General features: G+C 48.7%; 9 protein-coding genes across 9 annotated transcripts; 5 read left to right on the top strand and 4 right to left on the bottom strand.

Moving 5' to 3' along the window:
- Positions 1-761: 761 nt before the first annotated feature.
- On the top strand, positions 762-1,737 carry F5B22DRAFT_39851 (uncharacterized protein). Its single transcript, XM_047971446.1, has 3 exons — positions 762-1,093; positions 1,181-1,238; positions 1,355-1,737. The coding sequence occupies exons 1-3, from the start codon at positions 1,044-1,046 to the stop codon at positions 1,724-1,726; spliced, it is 480 nt and encodes a 159-aa protein (XP_047833155.1). The 5' UTR covers positions 762-1,043; the 3' UTR covers positions 1,727-1,737.
- A 333-nt stretch (positions 1,738-2,070) lies between these two features.
- Positions 2,071-3,531, bottom strand: F5B22DRAFT_597783 (methyltransferase TYW3-domain-containing protein). The gene is made up of 2 exons (XM_047974323.1): positions 2,656-3,531; positions 2,071-2,580 (listed from the first exon to the last, which is right to left on the bottom strand). The coding sequence occupies exons 1-2, from the start codon at positions 3,127-3,129 to the stop codon at positions 2,092-2,094; spliced, it is 963 nt and encodes a 320-aa protein (XP_047833154.1). The 5' UTR covers positions 3,130-3,531; the 3' UTR covers positions 2,071-2,091.
- F5B22DRAFT_597769 (translation initiation factor SUI1) lies at positions 3,516-5,077 on the bottom strand. Its single transcript, XM_047974322.1, has 4 exons — positions 4,742-5,077; positions 4,516-4,590; positions 4,275-4,367; positions 3,516-4,210 (listed from the first exon to the last, which is right to left on the bottom strand). The coding sequence occupies exons 1-4, from the start codon at positions 4,767-4,769 to the stop codon at positions 4,062-4,064; spliced, it is 345 nt and encodes a 114-aa protein (XP_047833153.1). The 5' UTR covers positions 4,770-5,077; the 3' UTR covers positions 3,516-4,061.
- Positions 5,078-5,318: 241 nt separating this feature from the next.
- On the top strand, positions 5,319-8,221 carry F5B22DRAFT_597764 (phenylalanyl-tRNA synthetase). The gene is made up of 6 exons (XM_047974321.1): positions 5,319-5,896; positions 5,950-6,479; positions 6,536-7,011; positions 7,067-7,447; positions 7,509-7,759; positions 7,814-8,221. The coding sequence occupies exons 1-6, from the start codon at positions 5,844-5,846 to the stop codon at positions 7,857-7,859; spliced, it is 1,737 nt and encodes a 578-aa protein (XP_047833152.1). The 5' UTR covers positions 5,319-5,843; the 3' UTR covers positions 7,860-8,221.
- F5B22DRAFT_597763 (uncharacterized protein) lies at positions 8,222-10,000 on the top strand. The gene has a single exon (XM_047974320.1). The coding sequence runs from the start codon at positions 8,380-8,382 to the stop codon at positions 9,892-9,894; it is 1,515 nt and encodes a 504-aa protein (XP_047833151.1). The 5' UTR covers positions 8,222-8,379; the 3' UTR covers positions 9,895-10,000.
- A 193-nt stretch (positions 10,001-10,193) lies between these two features.
- On the top strand, positions 10,194-13,303 carry F5B22DRAFT_597761 (adaptin N terminal region-domain-containing protein). The gene is made up of 5 exons (XM_047974319.1): positions 10,194-10,359; positions 10,438-10,748; positions 10,806-12,120; positions 12,170-12,988; positions 13,050-13,303. The coding sequence occupies exons 1-5, from the start codon at positions 10,284-10,286 to the stop codon at positions 13,280-13,282; spliced, it is 2,754 nt and encodes a 917-aa protein (XP_047833150.1). The 5' UTR covers positions 10,194-10,283; the 3' UTR covers positions 13,283-13,303.
- A 1,343-nt stretch (positions 13,304-14,646) lies between these two features.
- On the bottom strand, positions 14,647-16,200 carry F5B22DRAFT_39583 (APH-domain-containing protein). The gene is made up of 2 exons (XM_047971434.1): positions 15,785-16,200; positions 14,647-15,719 (listed from the first exon to the last, which is right to left on the bottom strand). The coding sequence occupies exons 1-2, from the start codon at positions 15,993-15,995 to the stop codon at positions 14,773-14,775; spliced, it is 1,158 nt and encodes a 385-aa protein (XP_047833149.1). The 5' UTR covers positions 15,996-16,200; the 3' UTR covers positions 14,647-14,772.
- Positions 16,201-16,555: 355 nt separating this feature from the next.
- F5B22DRAFT_597757 (CDP-alcohol phosphatidyltransferase) lies at positions 16,556-18,762 on the top strand. Its single transcript, XM_047974318.1, has 3 exons — positions 16,556-17,140; positions 17,216-17,358; positions 17,429-18,762. The coding sequence occupies exons 1-3, from the start codon at positions 16,833-16,835 to the stop codon at positions 18,235-18,237; spliced, it is 1,260 nt and encodes a 419-aa protein (XP_047833148.1). The 5' UTR covers positions 16,556-16,832; the 3' UTR covers positions 18,238-18,762.
- Positions 18,763-20,676: 1,914 nt separating this feature from the next.
- Positions 20,677-22,154, bottom strand: F5B22DRAFT_39537 (uncharacterized protein). Its single transcript, XM_047971432.1, has 3 exons — positions 21,772-22,154; positions 21,342-21,643; positions 20,677-21,228 (listed from the first exon to the last, which is right to left on the bottom strand). Exons 1-3 carry the CDS (start codon positions 21,904-21,906, stop codon positions 20,712-20,714), a joined length of 954 nt encoding a protein of 317 aa, XP_047833147.1. The 5' UTR covers positions 21,907-22,154; the 3' UTR covers positions 20,677-20,711.
- Positions 22,155-25,099: the final 2,945 nt, after the last annotated feature.

Raw genomic sequence — 25,099 nt, 5'->3', positions numbered from 1 at the left:
CTGCGTTGTAGCACCAAGTGGTGTATATATTTTTCAAGAAGTTACACCACAATGACAGGAGTTGCTGTGTTCAGGAAATGTGTACGCCATGAGACCTTGCTCTACTATGTTTACTTCCCAAGATGTTGCCACAATGTAGAGATGAGCAAAAACATCTCTCATGCCTCGCAGAATCATGGACTAATGCACAGCCTACTGAGCTTATATCATGCCTTCCGCTTTTCCAAATTATTGCTTCAGTGAGTAAGTTTTATCAGTTATTAGAGCGGGTAAATTGTTCGAAAAGAACAAGTGGCCGAGCCCGGCTTCCTATATAGAAACAGGTCATAAGAAAACCTCTAAATGTATCATTTATCAGTACTCTGATGTGTCGGCAAGTTTAGTACCAAAGAAAGCACATATTGTGGTAAATGAACTTTCTGCAGGGGGGAGCCCTTGTCACTGTGCCCCAATATCTCCAGCTACGAGCCACGAGTATGCGGCTTCTAAGGAGACCATCTGATCTGATCTACTCGACGACGCCTGAAAGTGGTACCAACTAGGCATGCATTAGACCTCGGAATAGGATAGATTTAAATAAGAGACGATGTCATATAGGTAAATGTGTAGGAAAAATGTATCCAGGCGCGTATCACCCTATTCTACTTTGTTTTGTATCTTTCCTGCCACCAAACTGAGGGGTGTCAAGTACCCATTCCAACATGGCATTGACGAATCTTGTAGCTGATATGAGTAGTCTCAACGGATAAGGGCGAAAAAAATATTGCAAATTCTAAAAGAAGTCACTTTTGATTTGCTACTCGACATCCAAGGAATTGACACAGACTCACAGTTGACCAACGACCCGACTCTACCCTACCCTACGTCACAAGACTCACAGTGTTAATAAATGCAAGATACTCAAGCTAACACTGTGTAGATTTTCGGGCCAACCCGGCGTCGGAAATATTTACCTCGAATTGGCCGGTCGGCCGTACGCTTCGCACCAGCTGCTCAAGCTTACACGGGGGAGCCAATCTACACAGCAATTGACCGCGAACACCATGGGTTTGAGCTCGTCCAAGCCCGCCGGGGACTCACATACGTGGTCGGCGTAAGTAAAATCTGGTCCAAATGAGCAAAATATCTCCCTTCCAAAATAGCGCAGGAGTTTGTTCGACTGACACGTGAGCTTGGGCAGATCGTCGCCCGTAGGCGTGTCCCAAGATGTCATCGGCTCTCTACAATCGAACGGCGAGGTGAGCAACCCGATCGCAATCGTGCGACGATACCTTCTTGCGATGTACCGAAAGAAACAACAGGAATGAAAAGGAAGAAAAAAGACCCGAAACTGACGTAACTCCTCGTACCACAGTCCGACCTAGCCCGGGCGCAGAGACTCGAGCTCGCCGTGCAAGCCCGCGTATCCGAAGAACTCAAGAAGCTCTCAACCCAAGAAAGCGCAGCGCTGAAAGAGACGCTCGCAAAAGTATCCGAGATAACCAGCGGGGACGCGCAAGGCGACAGGCAGACGGTGTCGGCCGAGGTCGAGGCCCTCCGCGCGCGCCTCGACAAGCGGAAACAGCTACGTCCGCTCCCCGAGAGCGTCGAGAAGGCCCGCGGCGACGTCGTCCGGTGCCTGACGGAGAACGACCGTCGGCCGCTGAACTGCTACGAGGAGGTCGAGGCGTTCAAGGAGGAGGTGCGCAAGCTCGAGAAGAGCTGGGTTGACAAAGTCGTGCGATGAAAGGCCTTCAAGGAGAACGGATCAAACCTCACCTGGATAAAATCTCTTTCCTCGTCTCGATGGCCGGCTTAAAAGCGACAATGCCCCGGAGGCTTTCAGTCCCAAGGCGCTGCTTGGCTTCGGATATATGGGGGACGAAAAAAATTCATTGCTCCACGATGCTGGGGGCTCTAGACTCATGATGGATCACTTGATATTGGAGCGAACATTGGCCGATGCCCCCTCGTATTGTAATATTATGACATAGAGCGTGTCGAGAGGGAAAAAGGCTAGCTGTATAGAAAATACCATTTCAACATATGTCACATAAATCTCGGTCACTGTTATTTTTGTGCTAAAATTTCTTTTATGGGGGACACTTTTGATCATGTAAATTCTGTATTCACGGGGAAATCTAGATCCCCATCATCACCACCCTCAATCACACCCCTCTCCTTGTTCTGCCTCTCAAGTTCAGCTTTTCGCCGAAGCCCCTCCATTCTCTTCCTCTCGCGTCTAGTCTGGGCATCTTCCCATTCGGTGCCGTCTCTTTTCCTCGGCGGATAACTGACTTCTAGAATAGCAGTGCGAAACCGCTCGATCCTCTTCTTGTTTTCTTCGAACCTCTCATTAGCAATGCGTAACAGACTGAGCAGATAGTCATCAGAGACAGTACACCTCGTTGCACCATCTTCTTGTATGCCGATCAACGACTCAAGCGAAAGCCCCATTGACCGGACCGCCACAATGGGAGTTACAGCTTCGGCCCCTGATGATGTGAGGTTGACGGCGCCGCTTTCACGGAAACCAGCTTGCAGGGCGCAGCGGAGGATGACCTGAGCGTGTTCCAACGATGCCGTGAGGACATGGAGTATCTAGATGAAATGTAAGTAAATACGATATGCCTGGTATTACACTGTCCCCTTATAAGGCAGTCAAGGTCAACTTACCATCGGCTCGAACTTGAAATGGACCAGCCTTGTATCCTTAGAGTTTCCTCGTGCAGCATCGTCCCCCCCTCCCTCAGACTTCACAGAAAAACCACGCAGCCCAAGCAGGCCCCTCACGCCTTCGCTCGCGTTCTCCTCAACCGGATCATGCGAGACAAACAACCAAGTGCCACCACCTCCTTTCCCACCAGCCGCAGCAACCGTAGTAGGTCTAGCAGCATCGTCTTCCTCCGCAGAAGTCCCAGCCTTCCTCCCCTCAACAAACACGCTCACGCGCCCTGCGCAGCTACTAGTCGTCACGAAGCCGTCCATCGCATTGATCTCTTCAATCAAATCTCGGATCTCCGCGTCGACGGAACCCTTGGGCGACGCATCGCTGTATTCCGCCTCCGGGACGGCGAGCAGCTCGAGGATGCACTCCTTTTTGCGCGAGAAATTCGGGGGAGGAAGCGGTAGTGCCGACGACGTCCTCATATCGTTGTTTTTCTTAAAAGGATATTGGGAAATGGAATTGAGAAAGCTTTACTGCTCTTCCAATGTTTCCCGTGCTGAAACTTTAAGATACCTAGACTGAATAGGTAGGACGTCAAGTGAGGGGTGAGTGAGTATCCGAAAAGATCACGAATCCATATTTTCCGGCAATTGCCCCCGTATATATTGATGATGGTATATTTCCTTGATTTCCGAGTTAGTGAGACTGCTTACGGAGACTTTTATGAGGAATATGTAACATCGCAGTTGTAAGTTTCACTGACAAGTGCAAACTCAAGTTTTCTTGTCCCCACACCACATAGTGCAAGATTTCAACGGCGTCTCGCCCTTTCAGCTATGTGAGAGTAGCGCTGCCATTACGACAGCTTGGACATTAAAAACGTTTTCGTAATATTTTGATGTGTTGAAACACTGAAAGGAGATGAGAGCAGGCCAAAATAGCCTAGATAGTGTCACTACTACGGTTGGAATACAACGCACTTGTGCGTAATTGAGGCAACGTGATCACGAGTATAGTGAGACGAGCAATGATTTCTAGCATGATCTCCGGTTACTGATTTACTAACGTATGCTTTCAGCATCGGTAACGGAAGGCTAGCTTTAAAGCCGACCATCTGGTGTACTACCGAACCAAGCCGAGTGACTCGCGTGAGAAAATGCTTCCTTGCATCTACTTCTTTCCCATCCATGACGGGGGATTCTCCAGTGACTCAAAAAAAGGGTATCATGTCCGGACCATTCCGTATAACGCCTCGACCGAAGGAAGCCTGTCCACTAGATAGATAGACAGCTAGCGATGTCATCCAGTCACCCTTCATACAGACACCGCAGAGAGTGAGCTAGTCCATTCCGTGACACAGTCCGTATATGGTCGAAGAAACTGATATAACGGAGGTCGTTGGGACATGGCCAGCTTAGAAACCGTGGACCTTAATGGTCTTGGGGTCGAGCTCTAGACCCTCCTCTTTGTCAACGAGGAACTGTTGCACATCGTTACGTTGATCACCCTGGAGCTGAATCACCTCGCCCATTTCAGAGTCGTTGACGATAGTGCCATTGCAGGCTATTTACGACGGTAGTGGTTAGCTGCGGCGGCTCTAAGCGTCGGTTAACAGAGACAAGCATACCAAACTTCTTCTTGATGACCTTGAGAATCTTCTTGTTATCGAATTTCTTAGGCAAACCCTGAACAGTGGTCAGGGTTTTACGTCCATTTCGTTCTATCGGTGGAAAAGCAATGTCAGCAAGAAGGTCAAGTGCGCGACGGATGTGGGGGCCCGATAGCGTGGGAACGGAACACATGACGCGCTGGGCGCATGTGCCCCCAATACGTCAAAGGGTGGCGCAAGGGAAACAGATAGTACGTACGCTGGATACGAATATGAATATAATTCTGTGCCTGCTTGGATTCGCCAGGCGTTTCGTCGGCTTCGGCGAAGGGGTCTGTAGAAAGATGCAGGTTAGTAACATATTCCCCTGAATGTCAATAGAGGGGCAAGAAGGAGGCTTGGGCGCAAAGGCTGGGCGCCCCAACAACGCAATGGACACGGCGGGGTAATCTCGAGAAGTGATGAGCAGCAGCATGGAGTCGTACCGTAAGACTTGAGATTTTCGATGGACATAAACTCGAGTTTTCCGGGTAACCTTGGGAAAAGGGTTTCTGGGTGGAGGGAGTGGAAGGAAGCGACCGACTATTGTCTCGCTAGGCTATTGATGGAAGGATGGACAGGCAGAGTCTGCGCGATAAGTAGAAGGCGAGAAGAGCTGGGCGCGGACGAAGCGATACAGAGTGTTGTAGTTGTGATGGTACTCAGTATGATATTGGTGTTGTTGGTGGGCCGGTTGGTGTGCGGAGAGTATGTAGGGAGAAGGAGGCGGAGTGAGGGCCTTTTGTACAAAGCCAATTGTGAGCAACTGGATGGATGGATGGCAAATGGCAGGCGATGGCAGGCCGTGGCAGGGAGGGAGCCACCGCAACGGGAAAGTGGGCATGCATGGACGAGGTAAGTATACAGTGCGGGAGGACAGTGTGTCATTTATTGCGAGATTACCTAAGTACCTATCAGACCTATGTAGGTACCACCAGATTGTAGTGCCTGTCTCTACTGTACTTAGGTAGCTGTCTAACCTCTCTTCAGGTCCCTATCCAGGTCCCTGTTCAGGTCGCTATGGGATCACTACCTCTGACTTCCAATTCCAGGCTTGGTACCTACCTACCTAGGTAGGTACCTGCAGAGGGTCAGAGAGGGTCTTGAGGGTGCAACACAGGTATACCGAGTACTTGAGTACAAGCCCAATGGTCTGCCAATGGGCAGATCGTGGTAAGGTTACCTGGGGGGTCTTGGCGAAGGGCGGCAGTGAAGAATGACGCCCCATACGAAGGCAAACTCGAATGGAGGGGCAGCAATGCACTGTGAAAAAATTATTGAGGATAGAATATGGTAGAGCCGAACCAGGTCCGATTACCGCCCCTTGAATACAACACATACCAGGTTCCTACAGCGTACCTAGAGCTCACTACAGGTACCTAAATAAGTGCCTAGGTACCCTTACAACTCACCTAGGGTAGGCTGGAAGATAAGCATCCAAGCATGGTGGGGGTGGGGTTCTTTGGGTTAACACCGTCCCTCGTTCGTAGACTGATTGACCGTTGTGACTCAAATAAATAAGACTGCACACTTTCACGATCCGCCAAAATGCCCACCATAGGCGTAGATAAAGAGGACTTCTTCGTGGCGCTGGGCCAGCGGTAAGGCAGCTCAGCTACTCCTGTAACTTGTAATCCACTCATCCGCCCGCCAGGTTCACAGCCGACGAGTTTCAGGCCCTATGCTTCGACTACGGTATAGAACTCGACGAGGATACCGAAGACGACCCGTCACGACCTGCAGATGAGAAGCCCCAGCTGAAAATAGAGGTGCCTGCCAACAGGAGTGACCTGTTGTGCTTTGAAGGCCTGGCCCGCAGCCTAAACATTTTCCGCGGCAAGCAATCCGCGCCGACATACAAAGTGCTTGACCTTCCCCAAGATCGCATGCATCATGTCACCGTCGCGAAAGAGACGGCTGCCGTGCGGCCATTCATCGCAGCGGCTATTCTTCGTGGCGTCAAGTTTACTCAAGCTTCATATGACTCCTTCATCGGCCTTCAGGACAAGCTCCATCAGAACCTAGCACGCCAAAGAACTCTAGTTGCGATTGGAACTCACGACCTCGATGCCTTGCAGGGGCCCTTCACTTACGAAGCTCGAGAACCTGGGAATATCCGATTTGCGCCTCTGAACCAGACAAAAGAGATGGATGGCAATGAGCTGATGACACATTTGGAGAACGGCAAGCTTCGCCCTCATTCATGTCCCTGAATTCAGTACGCTTACCAGCTGAATTAGACAAGCACTTGAGCCGCTACCTACATATAATCCGCGAGGCACCTCGGTACCCAGTCATCTACGACTCCAAGGGGGTTGTCTGCTCCTTACCTCCAATTATCAACGGTAACCATTCAAAGATTACCCTAAACACGACAAACGTCTTTATCGAGTTGACGGCCACTGATCGAACGAAACTCGAGATGATCTGTAACGCCATGGTGACGATGTTTTCAGAATACTGTTCCGAGCCTTTCACTGTGGAACCCGTGCTAATTAAGGAGGCTGATGGAACGACAAAGGTCACACCTAACCTTTCGCCAGTGAGGATGGAGGTAGAGGTGGATTATCTTAATCAGTGCTGTGGGTTGGACCTATCTGCAGATGCCATTTGCAAGCTCTTGGAGAAAATGGCGTATACATCTCGACCCTTAGGATCAAGCATAGAAGTCTTCGTGCCACCAACGCGGCCGGATGTGCTACATGCTTGTGATATAGTAAGATTGGATCTATCAACACCACCTCAAAACGAAATGCTAATCACCATCACAGATGGAAGATGTCGCCGTAGCATATGGTTTTAACAAATTACCACGAGTCCTGTCGAACAAGTCAGCCACTGTTGGCAAACCACTGCCGATAAACAAATTCGCGGATATCGTACGCCTAGAGTGCGCAATGGTCGGCTGGGTCGAAGCTATGCCGCTCATTCTCTGCTCGCACGATGAGAACTTTGGTTGGCTTAACAGGCATGATGATGGTACCACTGCTGTAAAGCTTGCAAACCCCAAGACAGCCGAATACCAGGTTGTCCGTACGTCGCTCCTTCCAGGCCTGCTCAAGACTATTCGTGACAACAAATCTGTGCGCCTTCCTTTGAAAATCTTCGAGGCAGCCGATATCTCGCTAAAGGACGACTCGCTGGAACGTCGTGTGAGTGGAGCTAACCGGTCATTGAATAAATCGTGCCCCAAGTACTAACGAACTCCCACAGGCAAAGAACGAGAGGCATTGGGGTGCAGCTTATTATGGAAAGACCAGCGGATTCGAGGTCGTACATGGACTTTTGGATAGGATTTTCCTTATGCTTCGCATACAGGATTATTATATCCAGGAGATTTCTGACAAGACATTCTTCCCTGGACGCGCGGCTGGGATCTTCCTTGGAAAGAGAGGAGGAGAAAGCCGGCGTATCGGAGAGCTCGGCGTGCTACATCCTTCAGTACTTGAAAAGTTCGAGATCAAGTGAGTCCTCGTGAGGTTTTTCCGACATGAACTATGCACTAACTCGGCCCATAGGTATCCCGTGAGTGTTCTTGAGCTCAATTTGGAAGTCTTCTTATAGATGATGATAAACGTCAACTATGAATAAGTATGCGTAAGTCCCTTAGAATCATAGCTGCCGCGCAGCTAGCAGGAAAAAGCGAATAGATTAGAATGATCCTAGCTATCCAAGGTTAGGTAGCTTTCTACCAAAACGCGGAATGCTATTCAGTCACAAAACAGCAAGGTTTCTAAGTATGCATATATATTATAAAAAGATGAAAAGTAAAATGGAATTAAACTCATCCTTTAACGATGGTCATATACCTAGCCCATCCTATCTAACCTAGAGTAAATTTTGGGTACTACTAGCAGAGGTGGCAAGTTAGTGGGTCACTTTGCCTACATACGGACTTTAACCCCCCAATAACTCTTGCGTATGTAGGTACTTACCTAAGGTTGAAAACTTATGTTATTATCATGCGCTCATAGTAGATGCCTACTTTTCTGTCTATCCGCCTCTGCTGCGGCTATGAGACATTCTGCAAAGTGACCTGCGCAGTCTGGCCTCGCATATAAGAGATATCGGTCTATAGGAGTATATGCACACGATACATCAGTCAGACAACATGGGGTTTGAGCCTGAACCCTTCGCAGAAGGCTCTCCAAGTCTCATTAGAGATATATCAGAAGCCACATGGACACCACTCTTCCGAAAGAGGTGCTCATTCGAATCAAGCTACTTCTTCAAGGTCATGGATAATCTCATCCGTAATCCAAATATCAATTCTGCCTGGCTCTTCCGCGCAGATATCCTAGTTGAGGGAGACTCTGCGCAGACTCTTGCGCAGATTGCCGAAACAGACGAGACGGGTCCCAAGCCCCGTGTTGTCCAGTTCGCGGGTTACCGTTTAGATAAACTGCTCGTTCGAAGACTGATACCGAGGAATCCTCAGAGAGATCCACCTTTAGACCAAACGTGCTTGATCTACCACAGCTGTGGAGCAGATGAGAACGACACTTCTTTCTCAATGGTTGTCTATAAACCACATGTCTCTTCCCATTCTGATGTGCCGTTTTACCACCCCAAGGTAAAGGGCGTCGCATTTCACCACGAGTGGAATACCAAGCTGAATGAAGGCACTGTTTCCATTCATTACCATTTCTTTGACGACTACGGCTCATCTCCCAAGTTGGTGAGAACGGGGCTGCACCTGCTAGCCACACTTCATAAACATGGAGAGGGGGCCAAAGCGGGATACGTGAAGCGCGTTCACCATGATACTATCATTCCTCAAGCTACTGTTCAGTCAACATACACAAGGCTTAAGATGAAGTATGCACGAAGACTCATCGAAGAATGGGTCGAGGTCACGGATCCAGCAAAACACTGCTTCGAGGATTTGGGAATAGCTGCGTTTCTTATTGAGCTCTGGGCCCAAATGTATCAAGACTCCCCCTTTCCTGGCTTCGTGGATATAGGATGTGGGAATGGTCTGCTGGTATACATTCTACGTCAAGAGGGCTACTCAGGATGGGGATTTGATGCCCGGAAGCGTAAATCGTGGGTTAACTTCTCGGAAAGACTCAAAACGTCTTCCGAAGATGACATGGACGAAAGTCTGCGTCAACTGGTACTGCTTCCGGGGATTTTACAAGATCAGGATTCACAAGATGACGAGCTTGCTAAACTGCTTCACGATGGGATGTTCCCAAAGGGAACTTTCATTATTTCAAACCACGCAGATGAGCTGACACCGTGGACGCCAATTCTTGCTACTATATCGGACTGTCCATTCATGATGATACCATGCTGCAGTCACGACTTGACAGGGGCCAGGTTCAGGGCTGCCGCACCGAAGGAAAAGGGCAAGTCTGCATCGGCATATTCGTCTCTTGTGGAATGGGTAAAGCAAATCGCCCACGACTGCGGTTGGGAGGTCGAAACAGAGATGCTTAGGATCCCAAGTACACGCAATACAGGCATCTTAGGAAGACGCCGTTTAGAGAGTTGGGCCTCTACTGATATTCCTGCTATACTGAGGAAATATGGTGGCACGAGTGGATATGTAGACAACGCTATCAAGCTAATGAAGACGGCTCCAAGAGGCCATTGATGATGACTACGGTACAAACATAACTGTGCTTTTCAGAGAATGAACATCGAAAGACTGCAAGTGATAGGTACGCATCCCCATCCATCTCATGATATCCTTGTCTGTATTGGGGGGAATAGTGGTAAGTACCTAAGTACTATGTAAAGACCTACCGTACCGTACTTGGGTGCATAAGGTACATATGTACCTATACTTTCACGTGACTAACTCACTGACCGACTTGCAACGTCGCTGGTTTGCGAGGCCGCTAATCCACGCTAGCATGGGGGATATGTGTAGCCTGTCCTAACCTCCCCCAAACGTAACCCTCTAAATGCGAAGAACACCATTTAAAGACCTACGACATCTTCGACTTTCCTAGGCCCCTGGAGAGCCGTCTAGCCGCCACCATGAGCTACGGCAAGAAAGATGAAGATGCCGACCTTGGCTTGGTCAAAGTCGATCGCACCCAAGTGTTTCAAGAAGGTGTGTACCATTTATTCGTCACCGCATACCCCCTACCAACGCTCGCCCTTCAGAACGACAGCTAAACGAGATGGGCAGCTCGATTGTTCAACAGTTCACCAATTCAACCGCGACGATGCCGTATACTTCTCACAAAGATAGCTCTTCTCCTCTACACGGGAGAGAAGTTCCCGACCAATGAAGCCACAACCCTCTTCTTCGGCATCTCGAAGCTCTTCCAGAACAAGGATGCCAGCTTGCGCCAAATGGTCCACCTTGTTATCAAAGAGCTTGCCAATTCGGCAGAGGATATTATCATGGTTACGAGTACAATTATGAAGGACACAGGAGGCAGCACAGACGTGATTTACCGACCAAACGCGATAAGAGCTCTTTGCCGCATCATTGATGTTGGTCTGCCTGGATTCTGTGCTTCGTTATCAAGCTTGGTAGGCTAACAGTTGCAGGCAACCACGGTGCAATCAATTGAACGAGTCATGAAGACAGCAATTGTTGACAAGAATCCCTCCGTCTCGTCCGCAGCTCTCGTCTCTTCCTACCATCTCCTCCCGATTGCAAAAGATGTTGTTCGACGGTGGCAGTCTGAGACCCAGGAGGCTGCTGCTTCGACTAAGTCCTCCGGGGGCTTCTCCCTTGGATTTTCTTCGTCTTCTAGCTCCCTCCCCGTAAACAACTCGACGATGACACAGTATCATGCTATTGGCTTGCTGTACCAAATGAGATCGCATGACCGAATGGCCCTGGTTAAGATGGTCCAACAGTTCGGTGCTGCCGGCGCTGTCAAGAGTCCTGCCGCTATCGTTATGCTAGTGAGGTTAGCTGCCCAATTGGCTGAAGAGGATCAGTCGTTAAGAAAGCCCATGATGCAACTACTTGATGGGTGGCTAAGACACAAGAGCGAGATGGTCAACTTCGAAGCTGCTAAGGCAATCTGCGACATGAGAGACGTGACGGATGCTGAGGTCACGCAAGCGGTGCATGTACTGCAGCTGTTTTTGTCTTCCCCGAGGGCGGTTACCAAATTCGCTGCTCTGCGTATTCTTCACAACTTTGCCTCCTTTAAGCCTCAAGCTGTCAATGTCTGCAACCCGGATATCGAGGCGCTTATCTCAAATAGCAACCGATCAATTGCCACGTTCGCTATCACTACGCTTCTCAAGACTGGCAACGAAGCCAGCGTTGATAGACTGATGAAACAAATTTCTACTTTCATGTCGGAAATCACAGACGAGTTCAAGATCACTATAGTCGAAGCTATCCGCACACTGTGTCTCAAGTTCCCCAGCAAGCAAGCTGGGATGTTGGCCTTCCTTAGTGGAATTCTCCGTGATGAAGGCGGTTATGAATTCAAGCGGGCCGTCATCGAAAGCATGTTTGATCTCATCAAGTTCGTCCCTGACTCAAAGGAGGATGCCCTTGCTCACCTTTGCGAGTTTATCGAAGATTGCGAATTCACGAAGCTGGCTGTCCGCATTCTCCACCTGCTTGGTCTTGAGGGTCCCAAGACGTCTCAACCGACCAAGTACATCCGCTATATCTACAACAGAGTCGTTCTTGAGAACGCCCTTGTCCGGGCTGCTGCTGTCACTGCGTTGGCCAAATTCGGTGTAGGACAGAAGGACCCAGAAGTGAAGCGAAGTGTCGATGTCCTCCTTACAAGGTGTTTGGATGACGTTGATGATGAAGTTCGTGACCGTGCTGCACTCAATCTCAGATTAATGCACGAGGAAGACGCTCTGGGCGAGCGTTTCATTAAAAATGGTAGGTATCGCCCGAAACTGAAAATTCTCTATACTAACTCTATAATTAGATAATATGTATTCACTGTCCTACTTTGAGCACCAACTTGTCACATATGTAACATCGGATGATAAGTCGGCATTTGATGTTCCGTTTGACATCAGCAAAATCCCCGTGGTCACAAGAGAGCAAGCAGATGCAGAAGACCGGACAAAGAAGCTTACAGCAACAACACCATCGCTCAAGCCACCGAAAACTGGACCATCCAAGACTGCAGCTACTGGCGCAGAGGCGCAAGCCTCAGCTGCTGCTGCTGCCCAGAAATATGCTCAGGAGCTCATGTCGATATCTCACATGAAGGAGTTTGGTGGTCTTCTCAAGTCATCACCTGTGGTTGAGCTTACCGAAGCCGAAACGGAGTACGTGGTAGCCGTGGTCAAGCACATATTCAAGGAGCACATTGTGCTACAGTATGAGATTAAGAACACGTTACCTGCAACTGTCTTGGAAGACGTTTCGGTCGTCGCAACACCATCAGATGAGGAGGAGCTTGAGGAAGTTTTCATTCTACCTGCAGAAAAGCTCGAGACAGACCAACCCGGCAAAGTCTATGTGGCATTCAAGAAGACGGGCGGGGAAGGATCTATGCCCACCAGTTCCTTCTCCAACATACTCAAGTTCACAAGCAAGGAGATTGACCCTACGACGAATGAACCCGAAGAGACTGGGTATGATGACGAGTATGAGGTGGCAGAATTCGACCTATCCGGTAGTGATTACGTAATACCCACTTTCGCAGGTAACTTTAATCACATCTGGGAGCAAGTTGGGGCGGCGGGTGAAGAGGCAGAGGAGACATTACAGTTATCAAGCATGAAGAGTATTGCAGGTATGTATTCAAATCTAAGCGGCTTGAATTCTTGAGGAGATGACTGACACAACCGAAACAGATGCCACAGAACAACTAACCAAGGCGCTTTCATTACAACCGTTAGAGGGCACAGACGTACCAATCAGCCAGACAACACACCAGCTCAAGTTGTTAGGCAAGACAGTCAACGGCGGCAGAGTGGTGGCGAACATCAGGATGGCGTATTCGTCGAAATCGGGTGTGACGACCAAGATCACGGTCCGCAGCGAGGAAGAAAACGTTGCAGCTATGATAGTAGCGTCAGTTGCGTAATGACGGGTTCTAAATTGGGGGGGAGGGGTGGGGCGTTATCGTTCTGCAAAAATCTGGCTAGCGAGATTCGTGTTTTTCGATTTTGAAGATATATGCATAGTAGAGAATGTTTAGGGTTGGAATGACCTCGTTTTCTCTCAAAATCGGAAACATTGCACTCGGGTATGGAGCATACGGCGACGCAACCGATTGCTGTCAAGTAAACTCCTTTTTAGACGACGAGCCTTGCTAGCACTGCTTGCAATAGAGACGAAAAGAGTACATTTTGCTAAGACATGTAAATTTGGTTTTAATATGGAGTTATGTAAGTAGTATTATGTTGGTCATGATTGCCTACATCCTTAGTAATATGCTCATACATTCCCCTGGGTTGTTTGTCGTTTGGGCTACGATGGATGTATGATCAGTAGTACGTGTGTTAGATCAAGGTCTCGTCTCTAGGCTAGACAGATAAGTGTGATCTCTGCTGGTGCTAGGCGGTGCCAACAGACAGTGTAAGAGACCAAATACTTACGACAACCATCGAGAACCGAACACGTCTACCCTGAAGACATCCCTCGTCACTTCCTAGTCTTGAGATGTAGACTAAGGCCAAGCTCTCGCGGGAGTTGTTGAAGCTCCCCTTGATATTTCAAGGCAGAACACTGGATCTGCTGTAGATCCAATGAGTAATGCTCGTTGCCTAAGTAGAAAGATGGTGGCTTATTGCGTAATTGGGTATATTAGTTACTTAGGAATTATGTCCAGGTGTTGTCAAGAACCGAGACTCAGTACTATCTCCCATACTTTCAACGTCACCTAATCAGCCCAGGGCCATTATCTGTCTTTCAGGGCTGTCGCGCAACGGCTAGCCCTTTAAACGTCATCCTACTAGGGATATACCATCATAGTAATACATTCATGTTATCCTACCGTTTAAAGACGACTTCATGTGTCTTTATGGTACAGTAAAGGACGCCTTGAAAATCCGTCGACGGCTTTGAATCGTCAAGTCAAGATGCTATACCTGTGTTCCGCTTCTTATCCCCTTGACTTTGAATGGCTCCCATGATGATATTATCTTCTTTCTGGCCACTCATGACTATTTCAGGGGCAAGTCCTCCAACACTAGCCAGCCCAGAAACAGAAGAAAACCGGTGGAATGCCTGAGGGATTGGAGGCTTGTAATAGAAAGCATACAACAGCTGACTTACCAGAGTAAATACAGCCCAAATGGCTTCAGACGCCTTGGTAGTCATAGTATATGATTGTACTGTATACAGTCAATACCTAGCCCTGATCCCAGCCCCTTTCATACGAGCTTCAGTATGAGGCTCATTCCGAGTATTGAATTATCAGTTTCCTGTAAGTTAATAAGGGCATAGATTCGTGGTTTGATAGAGCTTGGTATCATGATAAGTGTAGACTTATGTTAGAGAATCGTACCGCAGGTGCTCACCTATAGAAGGAGATCTCCGGATAGTCTCCTTCCCCTGGGCCTCCTTCTCATCTCAAAAACTATTTTTCATACTTGCATCTAACACTCTGTCTACAAGCCACTCGGTCGGATATCGGCGGGGAGACACAGACTGGGGCAAGTAGTTGTACCAGTCGCACTTTTCTATGTGCGTCAGGTTATTCGTCATCTTGACACTCTCCCAATATTCGGGATAGAAACCGCTCGTCTCCCAGTCTATAATGCCCGAAACTCGCCAGCGCCCGCCGCTATCCGCTTCCATCATGATGTTCGCTGGGCGGATGTCTCCATGTGTGAACACACACCCTGCCGGGTCTGCTAGTAGTTCGCGCAGGAGAGAATTATAAACTGTTGTACCTCTGGACCCAGCGAAAATGAAATCCCGAAACTGCTCAGAGTTCAATATTGGCTCTGAGTTGGCTCGAGGGTATCGCCGCCTGTCGATACAACCATCTCCTTCTACGTCCCCAAGTGGTGTGCTGGGGGGCGGGAGCGACCGGAGACTCGAAAGTAGGTCGTCAATCTGGCAGCTGATGTCCTGCTTCTGAGCATCGTTCAGCTCGGGCCAGATGTGTTCTAAGGTTCGTCCAGGGACCAGGCTCATGAAGAGTAGATGGAAGACGCCCATGTGAATCAAGCCGTGGGGTTTCGGTGCCGGGAAGTTTGGAAGATTCTTTTGCAGATACGCCAGTGAATGATATTCCTTGATAGCAAATCTATCTTGAAGCTTGACTTTCACGATGATTGTATCGCTTATCTGGAGAACTATCATAGACGGGCCTTTGCCAAGAACACTACCTTCGGCAAGAAGATCAATAAGCGTGGTAGATAATTCATTCTGAGTTGTGATAAGGAGCTGTAAATCTGCCGTTGGTTCGAACAGTATGGTAGTAGAGTCCGTTGCTTCTAGGCCTGACCGAGGATCAAGACGGTCGAACGATGGACCAGACGGCTGCTGGGATGATGACCTGGCCGATGGACCTATGGAAAATGAAACACAATCATTAATATGAAAAGCCGACGATGTACTGGTAGGAACGCCTTGCCTTCTTTCAAAAACTTCAATTTCTCTGCATACCGTTTAGTGAAGAGTTTGGTAAAGTCAACTTCGGGATCTTCCTTCAACGTGTCTCCGATTTTGCGGAGCATTTGGCGATTCCATTTGGCCGCCTCTGTGTAGGGATTTACATTTACGACGCGGGAATAGGACGGCTGCGATGCACTGGCGGCGTGTTGAGTTGCATCGACGCCCGTCATCTTCGTTCCTCTGTTGATGTTGTCGCTGATGTTGTCGAAGTGTCTGAAGTATCAATGTATAGGTCTGAACAGGAAAGATGATGGCGGGAGGCCTGTTGGTTCGCTGAGTATCACGCAGGTACCCACTCTACAATACAGTTGGGCGAAAAGGGATGATATAAATGCGAAATCTCTGTACTATATCACAGCAAATGAGACATACTACGCCTGGCGGGCAAGGCTTCCTGAAATGTGGCCATGGCCAACAATAGCTACCTACTGTAGGGATTAGAAAGTTGAGTCAAGGGATGGTCGACTTCATAGATATGCAGAAAGACTACTTCAGCAGACAACAACAAGCTGAAGAAATATATATAGCTTCCAAGTTGTGTTGAACCAGTACCATCGCCATCTGCCTTCATGGTCTACCATCACAAGCACTTCACAGGTACATAGGTACCTAATCTAATTAATTGGCAGTCTTTGTGTGCACGCGGTCCTGACGCGCCCTGCTCCACTTTAATGACGTTCCATTCGCATGAAATTGGAGGGAAACCCTGATGGTTGATGGGCATGGATGGCAGCAAAGAAAAAAATAAGGCCAAATAGTGTAATTAATATCAATGCATCACTGAAGCCGACTTTACCCTCCTCGCCTTTGATTCCATGAAAGTCGAGCCAGCAGAATGCAGACTTGATTCTCTGTCTGCAAATAAGTATTGCAACAGCTAGCGCACAACTGATTTTATCGCCATCTACAAAACACAACCCGATATTGTCGATACCTGCTCCACCGACCCCCCCATCCCATCCCAACCTCGATCTGTGCGACTCAGCCCTGCGACAGCGTCATTCAAGATGGTCTACGTGCGCCAGGAATACCTGCCGAACCTCAAGGCGTATAAATACAGCGGTGTCGACCACTCGCTGACCTCCAAATACATCCTCAAGCCCTTCTACACCCATGTCGTCATCAAGTGCTTTCCCATGTGGATGGCCCCGAACTTGATAACCTTGTCCGGCTTCATGTTCGTCGTCGCAAACTTCCTCACCTTGCTCTGGTACAATCCCACACTCGACCAAGACTGTCCACCATGGGTATACTACTCTTGGGCCGCCGGCTTGTTCATATACCAGACCTTTGATGCCGTCGATGGCTCACAAGCGTACGTGATAAGCCACGTCCTCCCTTTCCAGTATACTTGTCGCATTTCGCAAACTAACTCAAGCTAATGTCGTAGGCGACGAACCCGACAGAGCGGCCCCTTGGGCGAACTATTCGACCACGGCGTAGATGCGCTCAACACCTCGCTTGAATGTCTTATTTTTGCTGCATCACAAAACATGGGACAGAGCTGGTTTACAGTCATTAGCGTTTTCGCATGTACGCATTCCCCATCTCGACATCCCGCTTCACATTACATTCCCATGCCTAGTTACTAACATGATCATAGCGCTCGGCACGTTTTACGTCCAGACCTGGGAAGAATACCACACCAAAACTCTTACCTTGGGCATCGTGAATGGTCCAGTTGAAGGCATCTTGGCTCTAGTCTTGGTTTACGCTTTCACCGGCTACATGGGCGGCGCCTCATTCTGGAACCAATCAATCCTCGCCACATTCGGCGTGGCCAAGACTGTTGCCATTCCTGACTTCGTGTATGATCTGTCATTCACGCATGTTTACTTGGCCCAAGGCACTATCGTCATGGCATACAACACAGTCGAGAGTGCGCGCAACGTCATTCGCGCGCGTCGCGCTCGTGGCGATCGTAGCCGTGGTGCTCTACTTGGCCTCGTTCCCTTATTCGGCACTTGGTTCCTCCTGGCTTCGTACCTATATCTACAGCCACTAATCCGCACACAGCACCTTGTCCCTTTCGCCATGTTCGCAGGCATGGTGAACGCATACAGCGTAGGACAAATGATCACAGCTCATCTTGTGAAGCTCGACTTCCCCTACTGGAATATCCTGACTCTACCTTTAGGGTTCGGCATAATCGATTCTCTCGGCCCTATCCTTAAAGAACACATAGGCTGGGCCTCTGGCTGGCCTAGCGCTCTCGGTGACGACGTCTACCAGGTTGCCTTCATGTTCTGCATGCTCGGTACGGCAGTCGGTGTCTACGGCTCGTTTGTCGTTGATGTCATTGTGACTATTTGTGACTATCTCGACATCTGGTGTCTTACCATCAAGCATCCATACGTAGAGGTCAAGGAGCAAACAGGCAACGGGGATGCAAACAACAAGAAGGTCAACTAAATTCATACACAACCTCCAAAACGAACGTCAAGCTCTCGCTATCCCGATTCAGAGTATTAGGGGTTTATATCTTTCTCTCGGGACCCCATATTATCTTCTTCTACATGAAGAACGTGGAAAAGGGAATAGAACTATGCAAGTAGCGGGAAACCTGCAAGGGAGGGCGTAAACCCCAACCCTCAACCCCCCCAGGGGGCCCTCTCTCTCTTTCTATACATCTAATGATAGGCACGATCTGATGGAAATGGATGGTAGATGGGGTAAAGGTATTGGGGATATGGCAAAGATATCATATATACCAGAGAAATACCCAGGATTGAGAAGCGAGAGATACTAGAGAAACTCGGGAGTATATCACGCCAGACATCTCATGCGCAAATACCCTGGCTGCGTACGCATGGACAGGCGCTATGCTATATACTTTCGCCTAGAAAGAATCTCTCAATATCTGGAAGCTCCTAGTTATAGTAATTGCTATTGTTAATGAGTTATTTGACTACGAAATTCATGAATGAGTTTAATGGATTTATGTCTTCTTGAGTTGATGATGTCACAGTGAATTGTATTGTGAGGTATTTTATACTTGCGTTACGGAGTGGCGTTTAGGTACTTACGTTGGGATGAAGCTTGTTACACTGCGGAGTGCGAATTGCTGCTAGGTATCCTAGGCTAGAGTTATTCTCCTGGGGATCTCTTTTGGATTTTATTGAGTAGCCTGCGAGAATACTTATCAACCTTGCCTCTGTGGAGCAACACATAGCTGTTACCCCTTTTCAAGGGCTAGGCACACGGTGTTGGATTCAGTCTAGTTAGAACAGTAATAATTCGATTTTAATTCATCAACCTCTTTTGACTATCTCTTCTCAACTAAGAATGGATCGCGTATTAGTCGAATTTAAGCACCTTAAGGACTCTAGCTGCGTGCAATCTTGATGGATAGAGTCCGATCTGCGAGCCGGTTTGCTAGAGCGACTTCCTAGGAAGTCGCCAAGACACAAATTACCTAGTATTCTACATGGAATCTGATGCCAAAGACGAGACACCAGTCTATCTGTCTGTTAACCATTCACTGGTTGTTATATCCAACGCGGAGATACATACATGTACCACCACACCCATAGATCATGACAAGACATATCACAACAGAGGAAAAGTGTAGATAGGTAGTAACTAGGTAACCTCTCACAGTGCACAACTTCGTCAGCACAAAGGTCCTGGGTAGACTACTAGGTAGGTAGGTAGGTAGGTAGGTAGCACAATCCCGACCTCTCGGGTACCATGATACACTTCATCTGATCTGATCTCATCTCATCTATCTGAGTCCATTGTACGACACCTACATACATACTTAGACAAACAGATAGATAACCCAAACATCTACCCTAGTATCCCCATTAACCTATCAAATATTCTGGTATAATGCGCAGATAAGTATATGTAGGTAGGTAGGTAGGTCTGTAAATATACCCCCGCACAGACGAATGTGCAAACTGACACGTCCTGATTCAAATGACGACTCCTGTCTCGTTTTCACACACACAGCCCTGTCAGACGAGTATGTTTGTATTTAGAATGTGCATGCAACCACGCAGGTAGGTAGGTACGAGTCCGAGATTAATGTCATACATCCCTCAAGGGAGAGGGGGGAGAACACGACTTCAAGTACGGCAAGACAAGACAAGACAAGACAAGACAGGCAGGCAACCACCAATCTTCCCTTCCAAGTTCCGCATCGCTCAAAATCCCATCTATACACAACAGCAACGCCTCGTACCACAGAGGGAATTTCAGGCTTGACACACTCGTGATTTCAGCACTCAATTAACCCATCATCAATCATCAGAACAGTTTCCGTAAAGCGCCCAGACAACGCTCTAACAAATCATTAAGTAACCCCCATTTATCTTTTCTCTCGAGAATCTTTTCATCTGTCAAAGATATATATTTTCTCGTTCAATACAATATCCATCCCCCCTTATCCACATGTAAATATGCAAGTAATCCCCCCCGAAACTCCTAATTGTGCACGAGTTGTACATGGTTGTTACCTACAAAATGATAGATAAATACACATGAAATGAGAAGAAATAGAAGAAAAAAACAAAAGGAAAACGAAACCCGACATGCAGCGATATAAATCCGCGAGTAACAATGTTCTCATAAAGTTGAAGTCACCTCGTTCACCCATCTTTGGCCAGTCAGTAGTAGCAAACTGCAAAGTTCAGGTCAGGTGGCCTTTCAAAAAGCTTGTTATTCGTGTCTTCATGCGCTGTCAAACCATATCCAAAATACTTGAAACCCAAAAAAGGTCGTCACGCTTGCTTGAACTCCTCAGCCCTTTCCGACTCCAAATTTCATCCCATTCCGTTAGTTTGATCATGTCAGCATTGCTAGCTCACGAGTAAGTACGAGTTAACTGCAGGCGTAGCTCCCTCAGACCGTCAGGGGGCGGTCAAAATTTGCCCGCCAATTGATCATAATAGCTCGTCACTACCACTAGCAACGCTATCCATGATGGCCTTCAACACGGCACGCTCCTCGAAGACGGGTCCTTGCCCATCACATTTAGCCTGACACTTCAAGCGTTCACTCACGTCAGCAACATCCACTAAGCCCTTTTTGAACAAGTCGTGGCTTATGATGTAGTCCCATGTGGCCCCAGCAGCCAATAGACGCTCACCGCCGGATTCGACAATGCGGTGACTGGGAGTTTTGTTCACATGATTCTGAAGCAGATCCGAATAGAAGTCGGTCGGATTGTACTGCATGGGCCCTGTAGTGATACCTGTAATGGGTGAAATAGAACCATTGTGCTGCGCATGGACACTTGATGTTGCCCGCAAGACCTCGTTTTCGGTGCTGATTTTCTGCATTTCACGTCTCAACTTCTCATTTTCAGTCGCGGTCTGGCTTTGAGCCGCTTCAAGACTAGCTAGTTTCGCCTCGAGATCCTTGACGTGTCGCTCTTTACGCTCGCGAAACGCGCGTTGGCTGGTTAAAACAACGTTAGTGCCAAGCGAGAAACAATGATTACCATAATATCAAGCGCCCCAGCGGCTCATAACCGTTTTCCTGGGCAGGATCAATGGAACAGGGTCACTCACGCAGCTCGGTTCTGGGCCTTACGGCGTGATTGGGCTGGGCTAAGATCGTCTTCTTCTGAGTTGGAGCCTGTTTGTCGGTTCGTGTCAGGATCCGGTTTAGTCAAGGGTAGTATATCGGCTTGACTGCCTTTGGCGTGATGTGAGCCATTCGTACCCGTTTGATTTTGGCCATGCAGTGAAATATTAGGAGGCGTCGGCGGGCCAGGTGGACCAGGGAAGGTCTGGTTGTGATGGCTGAACTGAGAATATTGGTCCAAGTTCTGTGGAAACTGGTCATGGTTCGAGAAAGAATCGTATATCTCCTGTGTAGTGAGAGAAGCCGGTTATGTTAGTCCCTGGTCTTCAAAGATTGACGGCCAATGGCCAGATGAAACGATATGAGGAAGACAGAGCAAGGAACTGCCGAGGCACAGAAGAGCGGGCAACGAACATGTGGAGATCGGTTATGATTGTTGTGGCCAAACTCGTCTGAGGCGGCCGAAGTAGAATGGGAGGGTGTCATGGGAGGAATGCCCATGAATTGGTAGGGCTGAGCGCCACTGAAATAAGCATGAGAGAAATCCATTGCAGAGGTCGATAATGGCGGTATGGTTCTAGTAAACGCAGAAGAAGAAGAGTAAGACGACTAAACTTGTTATAAGGAGAGGCTGCCAACGAGGCTGTATGTATAATGATTGATCAGAGTGCCTCTTTGGAGTGACAGTCCAGGGTAGGCAAAGTCAAGAAGGAAGGGGATTGGCAGAGAAAGAGGGGAGACGGGGTCTGCCAACGAGGTATAAGAGGGAAACGGGGGCGTTGGCTCGACGTGCGGCAGTGCGTATGTATGCGTGTGCGTGGGATTCGTCCTCTTCCCCTCGTTACCGTGCGGCCTAGGATGCGTTTCCTGTGACCCTCGTACAACGTCAAGTGAAGCAGTCTCCAAACAACTTTGTCTTAGAAAGGCAAAGCAGACGACGAGACTGAACAGTTAGGTCCAGCAGGTAGATTAGGTAACAGTCCGGTAGTTTGGATTTAGTTGGGGCGGCTCTGGTGTGATGAGTCAGGAACGGGCGACGGCAACGACTACGCACAGAACATCGGAGTCGAAGTCACGTTCGAAGGGTCGGTATGGTGCGGAGACGATGAAGCGAAATAAGAGGAACACGGGCAGAACACGGGATCAAAGAGGCCTTTGGAAGGGTCTGTTTGGTTTGGACTCGCGGAGTTTGGGGTTTGGGGCGCTCCACTGATCGCCATCTGGACACCATCTGGGCATCTTCTGATCACCTCCGATTCTATTCTAGGCCATAACATCCTCACTGAAAGGCATGCCATCCACTACCGGACAGTGGACACTTACATGTAGGTACCTCGACCTAGGTAGGTACTTGCCTGTAGCGGGTAGGGACGCTGTGCCAAGCCAGTGCTATAGCCCCAACGCCAGCCGTTGGACCACTCGATGAGCACTGATTGGCGGCCCATGCAGACACAAAATAAGCTCCGTGAAAGCCTTACCGGTTGTCGTTAGCGTACCAAGTTCTGCTAGCGTCAAGCGGGAAAGGCCGTGAAATACTTGCCACTAGATGCCTAGGGAGGTTAGCCTAGATGCCGTACTAGGTAAATCACCACACGTGTACTTAGTAATGGCACCGTACAATGCCAGTGTCAGGTAGGCAGGAGCCCTACATCAATAAGTATCTAGTACATCCTTACAGTAGTAGGTACTTACCTACTGCTGTAGACACCTGCTAAGGCACCTATGCACCTACCTAGACAAGTACCTATTCAAGTACATACCTACATCCATCTGTGCCTACCTAGGTACCGAGACTGAGACGGAGACGGGCGGGGCTCGCACCCTGCTAACTCGCACAACCTCCAAGGGAAGATGCCTAGATGGAAGATGACCTCAATCGTAAGGCAAAAAGTACATAAGTCTCAAATTGTTTGTTTAGCAAGCATGCATTGTGCCCTAACGATGAGACTGTGGGTGGTGAGACAAATAGGTGAATCAAGCGGGAAGTATTAGGTAGGTATCCTATTAGGTATCCTATCAGGTGTTAGGTGAAGATTCAGGAGGACAGAGGGAGGGGGAGGTAGGCACTGCACTGTAAGACAAACGACAACGACCACACCCTCAACTACATATGTAGTGTACTAATCTAAGCTTGACAGAACCTGGATAGTTTTGTTCGTCTAAACAAGCGACCGCGAGCGACATTTCTGCCCCGGTCAGATGGACCTTGGCACTACCTATATTCGTTACCCTTATTTCCAGGGTTGGAGTATAGTCCGCGTCCTGTATAGGCAGGCAAGCACTGCGTTTGTAGAAATGTTACTTGAACCAGTACACCAGGGTACCAGGAGTATTCACAAGCGTCTACAGCTATGAAGAAGGAAAGCAGAGAAAGAAGACAATATGTGAGTTAACCAGAAGCATCCGAGGCTCAGTCCAAGAATTCGTGTTGGATGAGCATGGAACAAGCCGTCACACTGCCATGTTGGTGGTCTCGCCAGTTGAAGCGCCATCATCCTAGCTTTTGTGACATCAAACTGCGTCATATTTAATCCCTCCGATCATGTGAACCCCAACGTTACTCTCACGTAGAGAGCCAAGGGACAGGTTTTGGTAACTTGGGCACTGTGAACCGAAACCATTAGCATGCTGGCTATAGTCGAAGTCTGCTCGATCCTTTGAGGCTGTGAATGTCCCGCGGAAATACGATACACAGAACGATAAGCCATCGAGAGGATGCTTACGCGTCACAACTTCACAAAAGCCACAAGGATGACGGTGAAAATCTAGGATAAGAATACCATCAACTCGACTACGTAGATGGTGTACGCTGTAGATAGGTAGTATGTAGTGTGAGTGCCAATATTGATGAGAATGGGAAACGGTTAGGTGGAATGTGAGTGGAACAGTTTGGACCAGTCTAATCCCCTCTTTTCTTTTCGATATCGTTGCATCGTTCGAAAGCCACAATGATCGTCAATTCAGGTCCTCCAACCTTCAGAAATAGATTCCCATCTTTGCAACTCTTCCATGTCGCATCGCGTTAGGACCCTACTCCAACCACGGTCCAAGGATCCTGGCTCAGCTTGCGTGCCTTGCTGCGTAAGGGCCAAGCTAAGCTTGCGTCTACACGCTAGTTGGTGAAGTACAATGCGGCGGAATATTCCATCTTCTTTCAACGACGCTGTACTATGTATGAGTAAAAAGGACATGATGCCGACGACGTTACAGCAGCTACACTCCGGTTCGGTATCTGTGCCATTAATCTCCACTACCAAATGCGGAAATCACCACGGGATAAATACCATGGCCGCCGTCCAGCAGCCAATGTCGTCGTTGGTATACGCCAAGCTCGGCTCCGACTTCTCAACCGCTCAGTGCCTCGCTAAATGAGCCGGTGTTACGGTGCTCGACCTGGGGTGGGACGGAGATAACTTTGCACACGTCAGATTTACAATCATGTTGTGGACAAAGTGGAGATGGTCTCGGAGACTGATGGGCCTCAAGGTGTGCCCAGCAGCAGCATCCGACCCCGGACCGAACGACCAACATGTAGCTACTTTAAACGTGTTCAAGTGCTCTGCTCTTGTGGGACTCTGCGCTTCTAGCACCACCCAGGCGAGACGGGAGAGCTAGAGCCGGCCGAAAACGACCTTGGATGCCACCTTGCCGACTGCACATGAACAGACAGCCCCTGGCAGTACTTGGGGTGAGAAGGAGATGCCGAAGCCCGGCTCCCAATGGCAAAGAGCCCTGGGCCAGC

The sequence above is a fragment of the Xylaria bambusicola genome, assembly GCF_022495145.1.
Source record: "Xylaria bambusicola strain CBS 139988 unplaced genomic scaffold F5B22scaffold_10, whole genome shotgun sequence".
Taxonomy (NCBI): domain Eukaryota; kingdom Fungi; phylum Ascomycota; class Sordariomycetes; order Xylariales; family Xylariaceae; genus Xylaria; species Xylaria bambusicola.
Note: the sequence above shows the minus strand (reverse complement) of the source record. Positions and strands in the feature narration are given on the sequence as shown.

Bases quoted from the DNA above. Each gene is read 5' to 3' on its own strand.
- F5B22DRAFT_39851 (XM_047971446.1), top strand. From the start codon at position 1,044: ATGGGTTTGAGCTCGTCCAAGCCCGCCGGGGACTCACATACGTGGTCG. The intron at 1,094-1,180 runs GTAAGTAAAATC...GAGCTTGGGCAG, and splicing joins GACTCACATACGTGGTCGGC to ATCGTCGCCCGTAGGCGTGT. The intron at 1,239-1,354 runs GTGAGCAACCCG...CTCGTACCACAG, and splicing joins CTCTACAATCGAACGGCGAG to TCCGACCTAGCCCGGGCGCA.
- F5B22DRAFT_597783 (XM_047974323.1), bottom strand. From the start codon at position 3,129: ATGAGGACGTCGTCGGCACTACCGCTTCCTCCCCCGAATTTCTCGCGC. The intron at 2,581-2,655 runs GTAAGTTGACCT...CATTTCATCTAG, and splicing joins ATTTCAAGTTCGAGCCGATG to ATACTCCATGTCCTCACGGC.
- F5B22DRAFT_597769 (XM_047974322.1), bottom strand. From the start codon at position 4,769: ATGTCCATCGAAAATCTCAAGTCTTACG. The intron at 4,368-4,515 runs GTACGTACTATC...TTCCACCGATAG, and splicing joins TATTCATATTCGTATCCAGC to AACGAAATGGACGTAAAACC. The intron at 4,211-4,274 runs GTATGCTTGTCT...CGTCGTAAATAG, and splicing joins GGTCATCAAGAAGAAGTTTG to CCTGCAATGGCACTATCGTC.
- F5B22DRAFT_597764 (XM_047974321.1), top strand. From the start codon at position 5,844: ATGCCCACCATAGGCGTAGATAAAGAGGACTTCTTCGTGGCGCTGGGC. The intron at 6,480-6,535 runs GCAAGCTTCGCC...CAGCTGAATTAG, and splicing joins GATGACACATTTGGAGAACG to ACAAGCACTTGAGCCGCTAC. The intron at 7,760-7,813 runs GTGAGTCCTCGT...CTCGGCCCATAG, and splicing joins CTTGAAAAGTTCGAGATCAA to GTATCCCGTGAGTGTTCTTG.
- F5B22DRAFT_597763 (XM_047974320.1), top strand. From the start codon at position 8,380: ATGCACACGATACATCAGTCAGACAACATGGGGTTTGAGCCTGAACCC.
- F5B22DRAFT_597761 (XM_047974319.1), top strand. From the start codon at position 10,284: ATGAGCTACGGCAAGAAAGATGAAGATGCCGACCTTGGCTTGGTCAAA. The intron at 10,749-10,805 runs GTTGGTCTGCCT...TAACAGTTGCAG, and splicing joins CTCTTTGCCGCATCATTGAT to GCAACCACGGTGCAATCAAT. The intron at 12,121-12,169 runs GTAGGTATCGCC...CTCTATAATTAG, and splicing joins CGAGCGTTTCATTAAAAATG to ATAATATGTATTCACTGTCC.
- F5B22DRAFT_39583 (XM_047971434.1), bottom strand. From the start codon at position 15,995: ATGACGGGCGTCGATGCAACTCAACACGCCGCCAGTGCATCGCAGCCG. The intron at 15,720-15,784 runs GCAAGGCGTTCC...CATTTTCCATAG, and splicing joins ATTGAAGTTTTTGAAAGAAG to GTCCATCGGCCAGGTCATCA.
- F5B22DRAFT_597757 (XM_047974318.1), top strand. From the start codon at position 16,833: ATGGTCTACGTGCGCCAGGAATACCTGCCGAACCTCAAGGCGTATAAA. The intron at 17,141-17,215 runs GTACGTGATAAG...CTAATGTCGTAG, and splicing joins GCCGTCGATGGCTCACAAGC to GCGACGAACCCGACAGAGCG. The intron at 17,359-17,428 runs GTACGCATTCCC...ACATGATCATAG, and splicing joins AGTCATTAGCGTTTTCGCAT to CGCTCGGCACGTTTTACGTC.
- F5B22DRAFT_39537 (XM_047971432.1), bottom strand. From the start codon at position 21,906: ATGGATTTCTCTCATGCTTATTTCAGTGGCGCTCAGCCCTACCAATTC. The intron at 21,644-21,771 runs GTTCGTTGCCCG...CTCACTACACAG, and splicing joins ATCATAACCGATCTCCACAT to GAGATATACGATTCTTTCTC. The intron at 21,229-21,341 runs GTGAGTGACCCT...TGTTTTAACCAG, and splicing joins AAGGCCCAGAACCGAGCTGC to CCAACGCGCGTTTCGCGAGC.